The 15,987-nt window shown below is 37.4% G+C and overlaps 1 protein-coding gene across 1 annotated transcript in view; it reads right to left on the bottom strand.

Annotated features, from left to right (window-relative positions):
- The window catches only part of LOC107573239 (uncharacterized), a gene marked incomplete at its 5' end in the record, with an annotated part of 18,183 nt that extends 2,814 nt beyond the window's left edge, over positions 1–15,369 (bottom strand). Inside the window, 5 exons of the mRNA XM_016259677.1 lie at positions 12,003–12,055; positions 13,731–13,849; positions 14,006–14,195; positions 14,952–15,055; positions 15,135–15,369. Of these exons, the coding sequence (XP_016115163.1) occupies positions 12,003–12,055; positions 13,731–13,849; positions 14,006–14,195; positions 14,952–15,055; positions 15,135–15,369 (701 nt within the window). The remainder of the gene's footprint in view (positions 1–12,002; positions 12,056–13,730; positions 13,850–14,005; positions 14,196–14,951; positions 15,056–15,134) is intronic.
- Positions 15,370–15,987: the final 618 nt, after the last annotated feature.

The raw sequence follows: 15,987 nt of genomic DNA, 5'->3' as shown, positions 1-15,987 counted from the left end.
TAAACACAGTCACTGTCAGTGATGCTGTTGTGGGAGTGACTGAAACTAACTAATGAGGAGAAATGAGGAATGTGATGGGACCCTTCTTCATCATGGTTACGGGACTAATTTTAGAGCTGCCACATGTACAGAAACATGGATTTAAAATAAAACAGAGGAATATACTAATGTTGCTCAATAATGCAGTGTTTGCAGTTTCCACTTCAGTTTTCTGATACATGTTGGTTCACTTCTGCATTTGGAGCAGGGTTTGTTTTTTGAAAGCATCTGTTTTTCCTCTCACTCAGGCTCTGTCTACATTAGTCTGGATGCATTTGAAAATGGCATTTATTTTAAAACGCTCTCCGTCCACATTAGCATTTTCCAAAAGCTTCTCATCTGTAAAACGTTAAATTCGCTGAACTATGCATGTATAAAAGCTCACACATATTTGAGTCTGATCTCTGTAATGTTTCCACTCCAGGGCTTCCAGCTCCAGCTTCACTCTCACTAGAGAGAGAAATACACTCTGAGGCCTTGTTCACTGAGACGGCATTTTTGTCAAGGAAACCAGAGCTGTTTGGAAATGTGAACATGCTTTGGGTTCATTTGTGACTGGTTTTGTTGGTAGAAGACATACATAAACAAACCAGTGGCATCTCTGGCTCTTTATTTCTGGTCTAACCCAACATGAGAGCACACACAGTCATCTCTAATCATTTAATCTCAGCACAAAACACCAATAACATGTGCATGTCATAAAGCTCAGGAGGTTATGAAAGTGAATCAGAAAATCACCAAAGGCTGTGAATATTATCTGACTCTGCTCCAGGGGTGTCTCTAGGTCCTTTTTAGGGGGCTTTAGTCTCCTTCAAGCACTCGTCAGCCATCATTTCTGCTCAGCTCCTCCCCGGGTCAGCATTATTCACATTTTTGAAAAATGATCAGTGTTTTCACATTTTCAAACAGCTCTGTTATATCTTGGCATCATTGTTGACGATGTCCTATCTTTTGGCTCTCATATTACTCAACTGAAGAAAAATATGAAAATTAAACTTGGGTTTTATTTTAGGAACAAGTTTTGTTTTTCATTTAATGCAAGAAAGAAATTAGTTTCTGCTACATTTTTATCTGACGTAGTGTATCAGATTGCACCATCATATCTTCTTTCTCCTTTAGATGCTGTTTATCATGGTGTTCTGAGATTTATATCAGATTGTAAACCCTCAACTCATCATTCTACCTTGTACAACAGAGTAGCTTGGCCTTCTTTGTCTATTAGGAGAAAAATGCACTGGTATTTAATTATTTATAAAGCCACCTTGGGGATGTTGCCTTAATATCTTTGATGTCTTATACAACAGAAAATTGAGAAATATTTCCTTAGTTCGCAAAATTGTTATACTGTCTCTGTTCCTTTTGTTCGATCTGAACTAGGTAAGAAGGCTTTTATGTATGCAGCTCCGTCTGACTGGAATCTTCTTCAATCGAAATTGAAACTACAAAATTAGCTGTCTTTGGATCATTTTAAAACCGTTATTTTGCAAATGGAAGATGACTCAGTGACATGTAATTGTTTTAAGTGTTTTTAGTTTGTTTGTGTTGTGTAAATCTGTGATGAAACGGATTGTATTGCTGCCCATTTTGGCCAGGACACTCCTGTGAAAGAGATGTTTAATCTCAGAGAGTCTTTTCTGGTTAAATAAAGGTAAAAAAAAAATATATATATATATATATATATATATATTTATTCAGCGTGCTCTTCAGTCCGCAGCACTAGCATCAGATGCTAGGGACAATGTGTGCGCATTTATTGATAGATTGTTATGATGATATCTGCACCTGTGCAGGTCTTTGTCATAAATGCAGTTTATACATTAATGTGATGCGGGAGCATCCACTGTCAAGTTTCATCTGCATTTAGCCCTCATTGTTTTCCTCCACTGAAAACAGAACGGGAGGACATAATTTTCCAAATTTAAATGTTAACTTAAAATGTATTATTGTGGATGTTGCATTAAATTAAAATATTGTCCAGAAATGATTAAAGACACAATCACACTGTAAAACTGATTTGTTGTTTAACCTAAATTAAGTAGCCTAACATTTAAATTTAAAGATCATTTTAACAAAAAATCTGAGTTGATGCAAAGAAGGAGATTAGATTCAACAGAAACTCAAAATAGTATGATATCTGATCAACATCTGTGAATCTGAGCTGATTTGACAGAAGAGTTGTGAAATGTTCTTTTCCGGTGCAGTGACAGACAGCATTCAGTCAATTAAACTGCTGTAATCAGAGTGAATTACAGAGACAGAGAAACAGCATGTGGAGTAGGGCTGTGCGATTTGGGGGAAAATATCAAATTGCGATTTTTCTGACAGATATTGCGATTTGATTTGCGATTTTAAATTTGCTAAGCCAAGCTTCAGCTCAATATTGTCAATAATGTGCAGCACAGTATGGGTATCATTACCCTGCTGAAAAGAACAATAGAAACCATCACAGAAATTCTTATAGTTTCCATTAAACCATTACAAAATTCCTTTTTGTTTTGGGCATTATTCCAATAGGAATTACTGTTGTTCTATTGGTTCCCATCTGCCAGATTACATCCCACCAATAGAATCCATCAAATAGACTCCATTATAGTTTACATTAAAACCAACACAATTCCCATTATAACCCTGAAATCCATTACATTTGTTATTGTGTTTTGGGAGTGGTTCTATTGTTTTTTTTCAGCAGGCAAGATTATAAATGGTATAACTACTTTTACAGAATTAACTTAATTACTGAATTTCACAGAAAATGTTTATTCGGCGTGAGTCGAAACAGGTTGTGCGCGTGCGTCAAGCCTTATCCATAATGCCAGATGCGCTCGTGAAGACTTGCGGAGCCGGGTGCGAGTATAAACCAGCATTACAAGACAGGCTGCGTGAGTGCAGCAAGCATGAACGGCTCGTCAGAGAGGAGCGAGTATGAGAAGCATTCACAGACACAGGCTGTGTGTGCGCTCTTCTGAAGTGGGAATAGCCAACATGCATCATAAACTTATTTCAAATTAATCTGTTGGGGAGATAAATGTGTAAGATAACGTTCACGTACTAACAAAAACATCTAAGAATGTGTCTTTTATTCTCCAGTACTGAAAACAGAACCGATACGGGAGCTTTTGATGCTGTGACGCAGCTCTTGCAGATTATCATTTTTGTTTGTTGTCTGTCATTTCAAAGCTTAAATTGCAGACGGTTTTCTTCAGTTTTAATTTGCCTAACTATCGATCTGACCCAGTAGACGCCATAATCCCACTCTGTCTCTCTCCCGCTTTCTGTGTTTTTTTTATGGTGGGTGTTTACGCAGTTGGCTAGAGCAGTGCTGATTGGGGAGAACGGAGGTGCGCTCACTCTATTGGTTAGTAAGACTGCATCTCAAGGCTGGCAGTCATGCATATGCTCTGGAACAGAGTAATATCGTGTCCATATCGCAGGCTTTGCCATTAGGAAATCGCAACGTCTCAAATTTCGATTTTGATTAATCGCACAGCCCCAGCAGCTGATTATGGCATTTATAGTCTTAGTGTTACGGGGCAACTGAGACGAGAAATGTGCGGATCCATGTGTAAAGCTTTATTCTAAAACATAGTCAAAACAGGCAAGGGTCTGACAATGGCAAACAGGTATATAGAGGGTAAGACTGAAGAGTAATCCGAAACACAGGCGATGGTCCAGGCGAGGAATAAACAGTATCCGAACAGGGCGAGACGAGAGGGATAATCCAAGACAGGCGATATACTTCAGGGCAGGCAGAGATCATACAGAAACGAGATATACAGGCTAGGCTCAAGACACAAATGACTAAGGCAATAAACAGGATTAAACTAGACTTTGACTCAGAACTAGAAACTCAAACTAGGACCGGGAACTGGCTCCGTAAAGTAGCTACTCATTACAGCATGAATACTAAACAGTACTCGGTGTTGAAGGGTGGTGTGAGACTGATTTATATAGTGTGTGTTGTTAGTAGCAGCTGTGTGTGATTGGTTTCAGGTGAGCTTGTGATTAGTGCAATGGAGCATGGGAAATGTAGTCCAGGGTGATTTGTAACAGTCTGTGTGGTATGAGAGTCAATATAATGGGAGGGCGACCTCTGGTGGCAAGCGGACGGAAGTTCATGGACAGGATTCGTGACGCTTAGAGTAAAGGAATTGTGGTTTTTGATGTCACTTTGACTTATAGAAGTATATTTTGGTCTTGCCCCCTCCTGAAGCCAATTATTCTTGTTGTTCATTTCAATATCTTATGTTATGAGTTACAGATAAATCTATTGACAGTGACCTTGTTGTTTGTGGTGCTGTGGCAGGACAGACTAGTGCTCTTTAAATCCTTAATATTGTTGTGTCCCTTGAAACTCCAGGACGTGTATCGTATGTAAGGCCCCGATCAGACAGAACATGTTTTTAGGTTTGAAAATGAGCAAGGCTCATCAAAGTACTACCCTTTTCTTTTTTTTTCTTTTTTTTTTAGAAAAGAGCAGTGTACTGTTTTACATTTTTTTTGTTTTTTATGTTGTTCACCGAATCAGCTGTCCAGTTACATTTATACTTGTCTCTTCTCTTTTTTGGTTCTTCTTGTTCCTCTTTCCTTTAGTGATGCTCCTTGTTACCAGCAGTTGTTCATTACTAATGCTTAATTATCACTTAATCACACAGTAACAGGACACAGATCAAGAAAGATCACAACTCTGCTTAACATGTAATAACATTCACACACTGTGAAGAAACCTTAGATTAAATACCATTAATAGACAAATATCTATAGGTCACTATAACAAAGCACACAACCAGCCCAGCTTGCAAATAAATAATTATATAATTTGAACATTGTTGGATCAGCCTCATAAAAATGCTGCCTGTTTAGACTTCTTTTAGAAATCTTTTTTTTTTTTTTTTACTTTTTCACTGTAACCTACTTAATGTTTCAATATGCTAATTTATTTTAGTTAAGTATTAAGACTTTTATTCTTATGCTGACACATTATAAATATTTGAGTTGGGATCAGTCCTAGAGCTCTTATGGACTGTGCTGATCAGCTATACAGAGTCATTGAGCTTATTTTTAACATTAATCTGTGTTTGAGAAGAGTACTGGTTCTGTAGAAAACATTTTGTGTGATGCCTGTACCAAGACTTCCACCCATAAACAACCTAATAACTATAAGCTGGTTGATTATAATAAAATCTGATGAAAACACTGGGGAGATTGGTCATTGACAATCTTCAATTATTGGTGTATTTAGATCCATTACAGTTTAAGTCAAGTAGCCTTTATTTCTATAATGCTTTATATAATACAAATTGTGTCAAACAGGACAGTAAAGTTTCAATTCTGTTGTAAAGCAGCTCTAGAAAAAGGATAAGAGGAAACAGTAAATTTTTCAGTTAGTGTCAGTTCATTGTTGGTTCAGTTCAGTTTAATAATAACTGTGTAAAGGTAATCAATTATGGAATAAGTTTAATTCAACTATAAATAAGCCCTGGAGAAAACATTGATGTCATCATCCAGCTCAGTTCAGTTTAAATAATATCTTTGCAATCAAGTCAACGATATCGCTGGAAGTTAAGTGTCCCCAACTAAGCAAGCCAGAGGCGACAGCGGCAAGGAACCAAAACTCCATCAGAAAATGGAGAAACCAGGCTCAGTCGGGGGTCAGTTCTCATTTTGTCTATAAACCAGGTGTTGGAGTAGATGACAGTCATATTTCTTCTGCAGCAATCTCTTTCCAATTTGGAGGTAACTGGAAGTATGTCTGAGAGTTATCGGTTTTGATTCTTCTAGTGCATTTAATACCATTCAGCCCTCACTACTTAAATTTAAAATGGAGAGAGCAGATGGGCATCCTAACCTGGTAATCTGGATAACTGACTACCTCACCTACAGACCCCAGTAGCTCCAGGACTGTGTCGGATGTTGTGAAGTGAAGTACAGGAGTCCCACAAGGAACCTTTCTAGCTCCCTTTTTATTTACCATGTACTATTACGTTACGCAGAAGACGTAACTCAGGGAGAAGAATTGTTAAATAAATGATGTTATTTTGTTTTCTTTGTGCTCAAAAATTATTCTCGTAGCTTTGCAAAACTGAAGTTGAGTCACTGATGTCACATGGACTGTTTTACCAATGTCCTTACTATGTTTCTGGGCCTGGGAACATTGCAGTTGCGTTGCTGTCTGTGGGAGGGTCAGAGAGCTCCCCGATTTAATCAAAAATATCTTAATTTGTGTTCCAAAGATGGACGAAGGTCTTATGGGTTTGGAACAACATTTTTGGGTGAACTATCCCTTTAAGATTAAGGTGATTCATTTTGTGGATTGGTGCACATTGGATTTCCTTGAGCTTAATGCTAGTAAAAGTAAAGAAATTGTAACAGATGTATGAAAGAAACGCATCAGATTGTCCCTGTAAATTTATGTGTTGCTGCCGTGACATACGAATGCAACGGCTCCTCCCAAACAGCAATGCGTCAAATGGCTTTCTTCAGTTGCACTTCTCCACCCTGGTGACAACGAACTCATGTTGAACCACAGAGTTTTTTGTGGAACTCTAAGAATCTGTTAAGAAATATTTCTTAGATGGCGAGGAATGCTATTGTTTTTGTGTTGTTTCACTTCTGCATCAGTTCCAAGTTTGAATCAAAAGGAGAAGAACTACATGAGCTTGAAGCATTTCGCAATTTTGTATTTATTTTCACTATAGCATCTATAAAGACAGCCTTCGTGCTTTCAATGTGGAACTAGGCAAAGCTAGACAGTCTTTCTTCTCAAACCTTATAAACAGTAACTTAAACAACACTTGCACTCTTTTTGCTACTGTTGAGAGACTGACAAACCCCCCAAGTCAGATTGCCAGTGAAATGCTCTCCGACAGCAAATGCAATGAGTTTGCTTCCTCCTTTTCTGAGAAGATCAATAATATCAGGAAGGCGATTAGCACATCCCCAAGTTATGCAGAGGTCAGACAGATTCGACCGCAATATCAAAAAGAAGATACTATGTCTGCTTTTAAAGAAATTGATAGCAAAATTTTGGAAGAAATAGTACAGCACCTTAAATCGTCAACCTGCCATCTTGACACACTTCCCACATATGTCTTCAAAAGTGTGCTTAACTGTTTGGAAGCAGATCTCTTAGAAGTGGTGAACGCATATTGATTTTAAAACACTTTTACTCGTTTATAAATCACCCAATGGCCTAGGACCTAAATATATAGCAGATATGCTCACTGAATATAAACCTAACAGACCACTCAGATCATTAGGATCGAGTCAGTTAGAAATACCAAGTGTTCACACAAAACAAGGGGAGTCTGCTTTTAATTATTATGCCGCTTCTAGAAGAGATCAGATGTGCTAAAACATTAGTTACATTTAAATGCAGACTCAAAACTCATCTGTTTAGCTGTGCATTTACTGAATGAACACTGTGCGATGTCCGAACTGATTGCATTATATTTTATGTATAATCATGTTCTATTCTTAACCGTTTTAAATTCATTTTAAACCTCTTAAATATATTTTTTAAAATCATTTTCAAAGTTTTAAATTCCTTGTTTTATTGTTGTGATTATTTTTTTTATTACATTTTAATTTATTTTATGTAAAGCACTTTGAATTACCATTGTGTATGAAATGTGCTATATAAATAAACTTGCCTTGCCTAAATGAATTTAGTTTGGCTTTTGTTTTAGGGTCAGTGTGGACCACATGAATAAATGCAATATTTTTCCTGGGCTGCAGCTCTTGACTGAATCAGTATATTGTGTACTCCGATTCAGTCACTAGTGAGGATCCTGGCTCACTACACATTGGGCTCTTATCACATTATAGACCTTCACGTCTGCTGCGATCTCATAATACCTAGAACAGAGATCACAATCTTAATTCCTGGAGGGCCGCAGCTCTGCAGAGTTTAGCTCCAACCAGCTCCAACTTACACCTGCTTGGAAGTTTCTAGTAATCCTGAAGACCTTGATTAGCTGGATCAGGTGTGTTTGATTAAGGTTGAAGCTAAACTGTGCAGAGCTGTGGCTCTCCAGGAACTGAGTTTGAAGGCCTCCTAGACGGCCACCGGGACAAGACCACAGGAGCCAGTCGAGTCCTCTGCACAATCTGACTTTGCTGCAGCCTGGAACTGAACTGCTGGTTCGTCTGGTCAGAGGAGAACTGGCCCCCCGACTGAGCCTGGTTTCTCCCAAGGTTTTTTCTCCATTCTGTCACCGATGGAGTTTTGGTTCCTTGCCGCTGTCGCCTCTGGCTTGCTTAGTTGGGGACACTTGACTGATTGCACAGACACTATTGGGGAAGTCGTGGCCTAATGGTTAGAGAGTCGGACTCATAACCCAAAGGTTGTGGGTTCGAGTCTCGTACCGGCAGGGATTGTAGGTGGGGGGAGTGAATGTACAGCGCTCTCTCCCACCTTCAATACCACGACTGAGGTGCCCTTGAGCAAGGCACCGAACCCCCAACTGCTCCCCGGGCGCCGCAGCATAAATGGCTGCCCACTGCTCCGGGTGTGTGTTCACGGTTTGTGTGTGTTCACTGCTGTGTGTGTGCACTTTGGATGGGTAAATGCAGAGCACTAATTCCGAGTATGGGTCACCATACTTGGCCACATGTTACGTCACTATTGGAAGAGATCAGACCTGGATGATGACTTTAGCTGTTATTTTCCTGTTTGACTCTGTAAAGCTGCTTTGACAATCAGTATTGTATAAAGCCCTATATAAATAAAGATGACTTGATTTGAATAAAAGTGAGTATTCACACAATGGCAGTAAATTATGCATACTTTATTGATTTGCCCTAATCTTTGTTTTCTCTTGTAAATTGTCCTTTCTAAAAACCATACTGTGTGTCATAGCATTCAGCTTGAACTATATTTATAAGTCATGTAAATAAATCTGCAAACCAATTACTGAAAGAAATAATTACTCAAGTGACTAAACACTGGTGTTGTAGAGCTGTGAAACTTCAGTAACTGTTGATTCCTGACTAAAATAGTTCAGACCTGGAAGACTTTGTAATATCATTGCAGTTTTAATGATTATGTTTGTTCGTGTAATTCAGAAATTCCCAGACGTTTATGTCACCAAACTCCTTAAAATATAATATGTACTTGAAATATCTCTGAGGACGTTATTCTAATAATTTAACATTTGGCATGTTTACAGTTCTTTGATGTTGATTGATAATCACATTGACATGCAGGTAAACAAATACAATATTTTTATTTTTAGTGCTCAAGCACTCAAATTATTTTGATTAATTAAATTATTAGCCTTTTATCAACTCACAAACCCACTGCAGTTCTTACATTAAACACTACACCAAGGTTCCCCAATCTGGGTTTAATGCATTTACTGATGTAGATATCAATAAATGGCATGTGATGATCAATATGTTACATTTAATGAAAAGTTTAAAACAAGTTGGTTAAAAAGTATTTTAAAAAGTAGTCAGACTACATTACCTAAAATGTGTAACTTAGATTATGTTACTAACTGACGGGACAAATGTGCTGGATTCTCCTGCTGGAATCACATCTGACTCTATTTGCAGCTTTTGTTTTGACTTTGAACGAAACAGATATTGAAACTTAATTTTCTATGGTATTTTGTAGCTTCTACAGCAGCTCAAACAGTCTTTACTGAACTTCTACACACAAATTGTTCATTAAATGTTATCAAGTTCCATATTTCTGCAAATATCTTCCATTTAATCTCACTCTCTTTCAGAAAGATAAGCCTCTGTTTATAGTTTTATTATAGTTTGGATTTATAACCATGGGAGCTATTTTACTCTGTTATTAATTTCCTCACACGTTTCAATTTCTAATGCTAAATATTTGTAAATGTATCATCTAGAATGCAGGCCATACTGTTATAGAGCTGGAAATATAAAGATGAAGATGCAAGAGACGAGCACATGAAGCAGACGTGAAGAAACACACAGCAGACGAGTTTGTTTGTTTGGTCTCTATAAAGTTTAATTGAAGACAGAGTTGAATGAAGCAGGTAATAACTGACAGGTTAGTCTAGTTACAGAGTCTGACCTGTTGTTGAACTGAACCAGCGAGTATGACGATCAGTCCATTCAATCCCATCATGCAGCAGGCCTCTGAATAACTGCAGGCCGCTAAAGCTCAAGCATCCATGCATTTGGCAAAACTCTCTCACGCAGACGAACATCAGGAGCAAAAGCACTTAGTGGTAGTTTAAATGAGGAGAAACTTCAGCTTGACACGTGAAATCACATCAATTCACTGCTCCGCTTCATTACAAACAATCTGATCCTGATGGAGTTTCTCAAAGACGAGTAAAACCTTCAAATCCTGATCAATAAAACTAAATCTACAGATCATCAGATGAATGGCAGAGCATATGATCTGTTTATAAAGGAGCATGAGTTAACCGAATATAAATCATATATTTGAGCAAACACTCCAATATGAAACCGTGTGAATATCATCATTTAAAGTTAGCGACTGCAACAAACATTATTATAAAAATAAAAACGTTAAATGACATTCATCACAAATCACCTGCCAATGACACACAGATCTGAATGATACAGTCAAAACAAAAGCGGTTTGTGCTCGAGAATCGTTTGTTATGTGGTTATTAACAAATGTAATTAATGTTTATGAAACTTTCACCATGTAACTGAATCTGATGCATTAATAACTCTGTGTTCACCAGTGCTGGCTAGATTACTTACAAACTCGAGTCTGTTACTGATTACAAAATTGTAGCATTAATGTCATCTAGAATACACAGTTCAGGTGATGTATTTGGACTACTTTAGCGTTACTTTTGACATTTTTTACAGCTTTAAATGGGAAAAATATATGACGATTAACCGACATCAAAGTACATGCAAATATGTTGTTAAATTATTTGAAATAAACTATAAATCTCAGGGGGACTTCAAGAAAATATGCAGATGCGTTAAAAACACTAATAAACATGAAAAAGCAATGACATGGACAAAGTCTTCCAGGTTTGAAATATTTATGTCAGCTATATATCGGCAGTGTTTAGTAACTTGCGTAATTATTCATCTCATACATATGACAATAACTCAATTCTAAATAATTTAATGCCATAGTGTGAATAATCTGTAATCATGTAATCTATAAAAAAGTAACTGTAATCTGATTACGAACATTTTAATATGTAATATCATCTAACTACAAGTACTAAATGTTTGGAATCCGATTACGTAATCCAGATTACATGTAATCAGTTACTACCCAGCTCTGGTGTTCACTTGGATGTGTTCAGTGAGAAATCATATTAAATCGCACTAAAACACAAATGCATTCGCAGTATTTGTTCGTCTACATCAGCTGATCATATTTCATAACATTTCTGAGACTGAAGCTCATAAACGAACACAAACCCAAACACAAACGTCCGTTTTCATTCAGCCGCTGATGTTCCTCACATGAACCCAATACAGATATTAAAATGATATCCTAATTTAAAAACAAAAATATACCACAGATATGCTCATATAAAAAACAGATGCAGTGTTGAATAGACGAATGTCTTATAAATTATTGCATATATAATAATCCTCTAAAAGTGAATGGAGTTGAATGTGAATTGTTGGTTTGCTTTGACTGTATCCATCCACAGAAGTAAGAGAAAGCCACTGATCTGACAATGACATAAAGACAAACGTGAGACGCTGATCGGTCACCAAAAGACACAGGAAGTCTCACGACAACACTTCCTGTTTCCGCTCCGTTTGGACCAATCAGCGCTCAGTAAGAGATCAGAGTGTGAGATGTTGTAAGGCATATTGAACGGTTCAGACATTAAACACACGCTCTGCCCTGAATCTCCAGTCTTTTGTTCTCCAGAGCCGCGTGGGCTCTGAATATTGGTGGGTTTCATCCTGCGAGAGTTCAGCTTCATTGAATCAGGATGAAACTACATTCAGAGAATCAAACTCAACAGAACCGTGAGGAGAAGCGAGAAGAAGCCGAGAGACGGAGACGCCAGAGCGGCCGCACCTGCAAAAAACATCACAAAACGCTCTGATTTTACTCAATGACACACATTAGTGGCTTTAGTAATATATTTTGGCTTGATTAGTTTGGATCTGAAAGACACGTAACTTTCAGTCATTTATCGATATGACCGCACTGACTGACGCCATCGGTTGAGAACAAAACGTGAACTGATTAAACCTGGATGATGCACTATTGTCTTTGTATAAAGCACTATAAAGGTGACTTGACTTGGCTTGTGTGTTTTTGTCATTACTCTGAATCAAAAGAGCCCAAACTTGAGTGTTTTGGCCAAACTGTTCAGAAGTTATAGGTCAAAATGTCAATTATTCATATCTCTTGACCAGTAGGTGGCGCTGTGCTGAAACTGCTCATGAATCCTCAGGTCTTGGTTATTATAGCACGTACCAAAGTTGGTCTGACTACGATAAAGTGTTGCGGAGATATAGCCTCATGTCCATTTTGGTGTCCTCTTTTGCCAAATTTGTTATTTGTATTTGCGCTATAAGAGAAGCACTGGGTCTGTCAAAAATCTTTTAAAAACTCATTTCCAAAAATGTCTGAAGATGATCTGAACCAGGTTTGGTGAAATTCAGATGAACTGTCTAAGATGAGTTAGAAAAAGTGGAGTTTCTAACTCTACTTCTAACTCTACTTCTAGTTATTAGCATAAACATGAGTGCAAATTTGAGATGTTGGTGGCGCTAAAGGGTTTGAGTTAGAGGCTCCAAATGTGCTGTGGTTAATGTTGATACTGTCCACTATCTGTGTGCCAGACGTCATAAGTTTCCTGCAAGGGGTTTTATGGGCTCCCACAGACTCCCAGGGAGAAATTAAGAAAATTAATGATTATATAAGGAGCTTGACCGCTAAATAGCACAAAAAACTGCTTTTGAGTTTCCTCATTTGTAAGTTACTTTGCATAAAAAGCATCTGCAAAATGAATAACCAGAAATTTGTCTAGCAGAATATTGTGTTTGAAAGTCTGTTTTAATTTATATTCTAAATGTAGCTTTATTTTATAAATTGTGTTTATATATTGTATTGTCATGTCATTGTTTATATGTTATTTGTGTATTATTGCCAAGAAAAATACTAAAAAGACAATAACATAATTGTAAATCTAAATGTAAATATTATAATTGTCATGTTTCTAAATTTGATGGAGTCACAATACTTTAAATAATCAAGCATCTACTTGTTTGCTATCTGAACTATTTATTATGGTGTGGTTACTTATACCAGGATTATGTTCATTCAGAACAGAACTGAGTGAAACCCAAACCCAGCAGAGGGAGACAGAGACAGAAAACCCATCCAAAACCTCATATTTCTGCAGGCTTTGAGTCGTACCTCTTAAACAATTACATATAAATGCTCATGCTTCAGCTCATATTTAATTAGGTATTCATATGCATGTTCAATTTTAACTCGAGTTCAAGTTCAGTTTTATTTCTAGAGCACATTTAAGCACGAAACAAGGCCGCCCAAAGTGCTGCACAACAAACAATGATATATAACGAGGAGAAAATCAGTAAACAAATAAAAACAAAAGCAGATTAAAACAATTCAAAGGCACATGTTAAAAGCCAGAGAGAAAACTCCATGAGTCCAGTAAGACAAACGCACTAAATCAGATTCAGAGACACTGAGCAGCAGGTAAAGGTGTTTTTCTGACCTTATATCCCTCCACCGTCGACTCGTTGGCCAGCGGCTCCACCTGCTCCCAGGCGATGTTGATCGTCGTGCCGCTGTAGTTCATCTTTGTGCCGACAATTTTAGGAGGCTGACTAGGAGCTGAGAAAAACACAATCAGATCAGAAAATAGCAAAAACATAAATGCCAATTATTTATTTTTAACATAACATGTATTTATTTTTTCCCTCACACAGTAAAAAGTGTCCTAAAACACACCAGTTTGAAAGCCTGTGTTCTGGCTCCTATGGGACTTACGCGCTCTCTTGGTGTAGATTTTGTGGCGCTGGCTGGCGGGTCCGTATCCGGCGCCGTTATACGCCCGCACATCGATCAGGTAATGCGAGTTGGGCTTCATGTTGTCCAGACGCGTGTGGTTTTCTCGACTGGGAACCAGAACACGCTGTGCGGACGCCTCGTTCTCCACCGACTCCCTCCAGTACCGGACCTGAGAGACAACAGGCCAGAAATTAACTTACTATTATAGTTTGTATTCATATTTTAAATTGGGTTTTATTTTTAAATTTTCCATTTTCTCTTTAGTTGAAATTTTAGTAATTCTGTTGTTTTATGTCTTTAAACTAGTTTACATTTTATTTAAATGTCAGTATAGTTTTTATTAATGTTTATGTATTAGTTTTAGTTCACTTAGTTTGAGTTATTTTAGTACATCAAGTACAAACTAAATGAAAATGAGAAATGTTGCCTTGGCAACTAAGATGAAATAAAAAGTTTAAGTTTTTGATATTTTATTAGAATTAAGAAAAATGTTTTTGGTTTTAGTTTTAGTTGACTATGTCTGTATAATAACAAAAATTTATATAATAAAATATTATCTTTGCACAATAAATATTGGCTAAAAGCAACCCCCCGCCCCACTTATTCCTCTTTAAAGATTATCGCCAGACTTTGGAAATCACTTCATTTTCTTCCTACATTTCTATATTTTAAGTGTTTTTTTATTTTTTATTTTTAAATCAATATTCATTTTTAGTTTGTTATTTTAGGAATTTTATTCATTGAAATGTTTGCTGTATATATTGTAATTTACTTCAGTTACAGTGTATTGCAAGTAATGAGAAGCAAGTTCACAATAATAACCCAGCTGCTAAATGAACAACTTTAAACAAGAGGAAGTACATCAGCAAGTGAATTTGAGACGTGTGATAGTTCTGAGTTTAACAGTGAACTAGTGCTTTGTCACCTGGTATCCTTCAACCGTCTGCAGCTGTAGAGGCACCCAGGACACGACGGCTTCTGTGGCCGACAGCGTCCTCGCCTCGATGATGGTGGGAGCTTCTGCAGGAACTGAGATGGAAACACACGTCTGTAAGGTCACTAGTTCACGGGGTTTAATTCTGTAAATCTGCAGGCGTGCGTCACCCACCGTCCTGAGCGGAGTAGATGAAGGCGCTGACGCTGAACGGCCCTTCACCCTGACTGTTAAAGGCCTTCATCTTCACCTCAAACCTGGTGGACGGGGGGATTTTCAAGTCTTTGTGGACGTACTTTTGGGCCTGTGGATCGGTCACTGTCACCCTCATCCACTCGGGGTCGTTATGAGGCTTGAAGGCGATGATGTAGCCAAAATTACTGCCGTAGTAGTACTGCGGCTGGACCGGCTGCAGACGCAAACCACATCAAAACAGTTTTTGGTTTTAACCAAAGGCAAGATAGCAAAGGTGAATAGAGTAAACTCTTAAACTAATATATACTTCCCCAGCTGACAAATCATGATGCATTATTACATTTTGCATTACAAGCTGTTTAAATATACAAATCAAATGTTGTTTAAATATACAAATGATTCATTATCATTGTATAATACGGTTCAAAAGTCCTTGTTTGATTTTGTTGATATACTACCGTTAAAGGTTTTAACAGATTCTCTTTTTATCACTCCATAAATCCGAAAATACTGTCAACAGACAGAAAACATTTTCACCGTGTTTTTAGGAATAAAATGTTGTATAAATCGGTGTGAACGAAATATGAACAAACCCCTCAGTAAAAACCTTCAGAATATAGAGAGGAATAAAACTCTAAGTTTTGGTGTATGTCAGTGCTGCTGAAGTGGAGAAACACATTTTAAAAAATATGGATTGGTTGATTAAAGATATGAATTGAAATCTACAGACGCAAACAGATAAAGTGCAATGAAATAAACACTTAAATGTGCATTTAGATGACTTTAGAATTGAAATTGAAAGAGAGAGCTGCATTTTGCTGGTATTTGGTGA

This window comes from Sinocyclocheilus grahami, unplaced genomic scaffold, assembly GCF_001515645.1.
Source record: "Sinocyclocheilus grahami isolate Dianchi unplaced genomic scaffold, SAMN03320097.WGS_v1.1 scaffold1902.1, whole genome shotgun sequence".
Lineage (NCBI taxonomy): Eukaryota > Metazoa > Chordata > Actinopteri > Cypriniformes > Cyprinidae > Sinocyclocheilus > Sinocyclocheilus grahami.
Note: the sequence above shows the minus strand (reverse complement) of the source record. Positions and strands in the feature narration are given on the sequence as shown.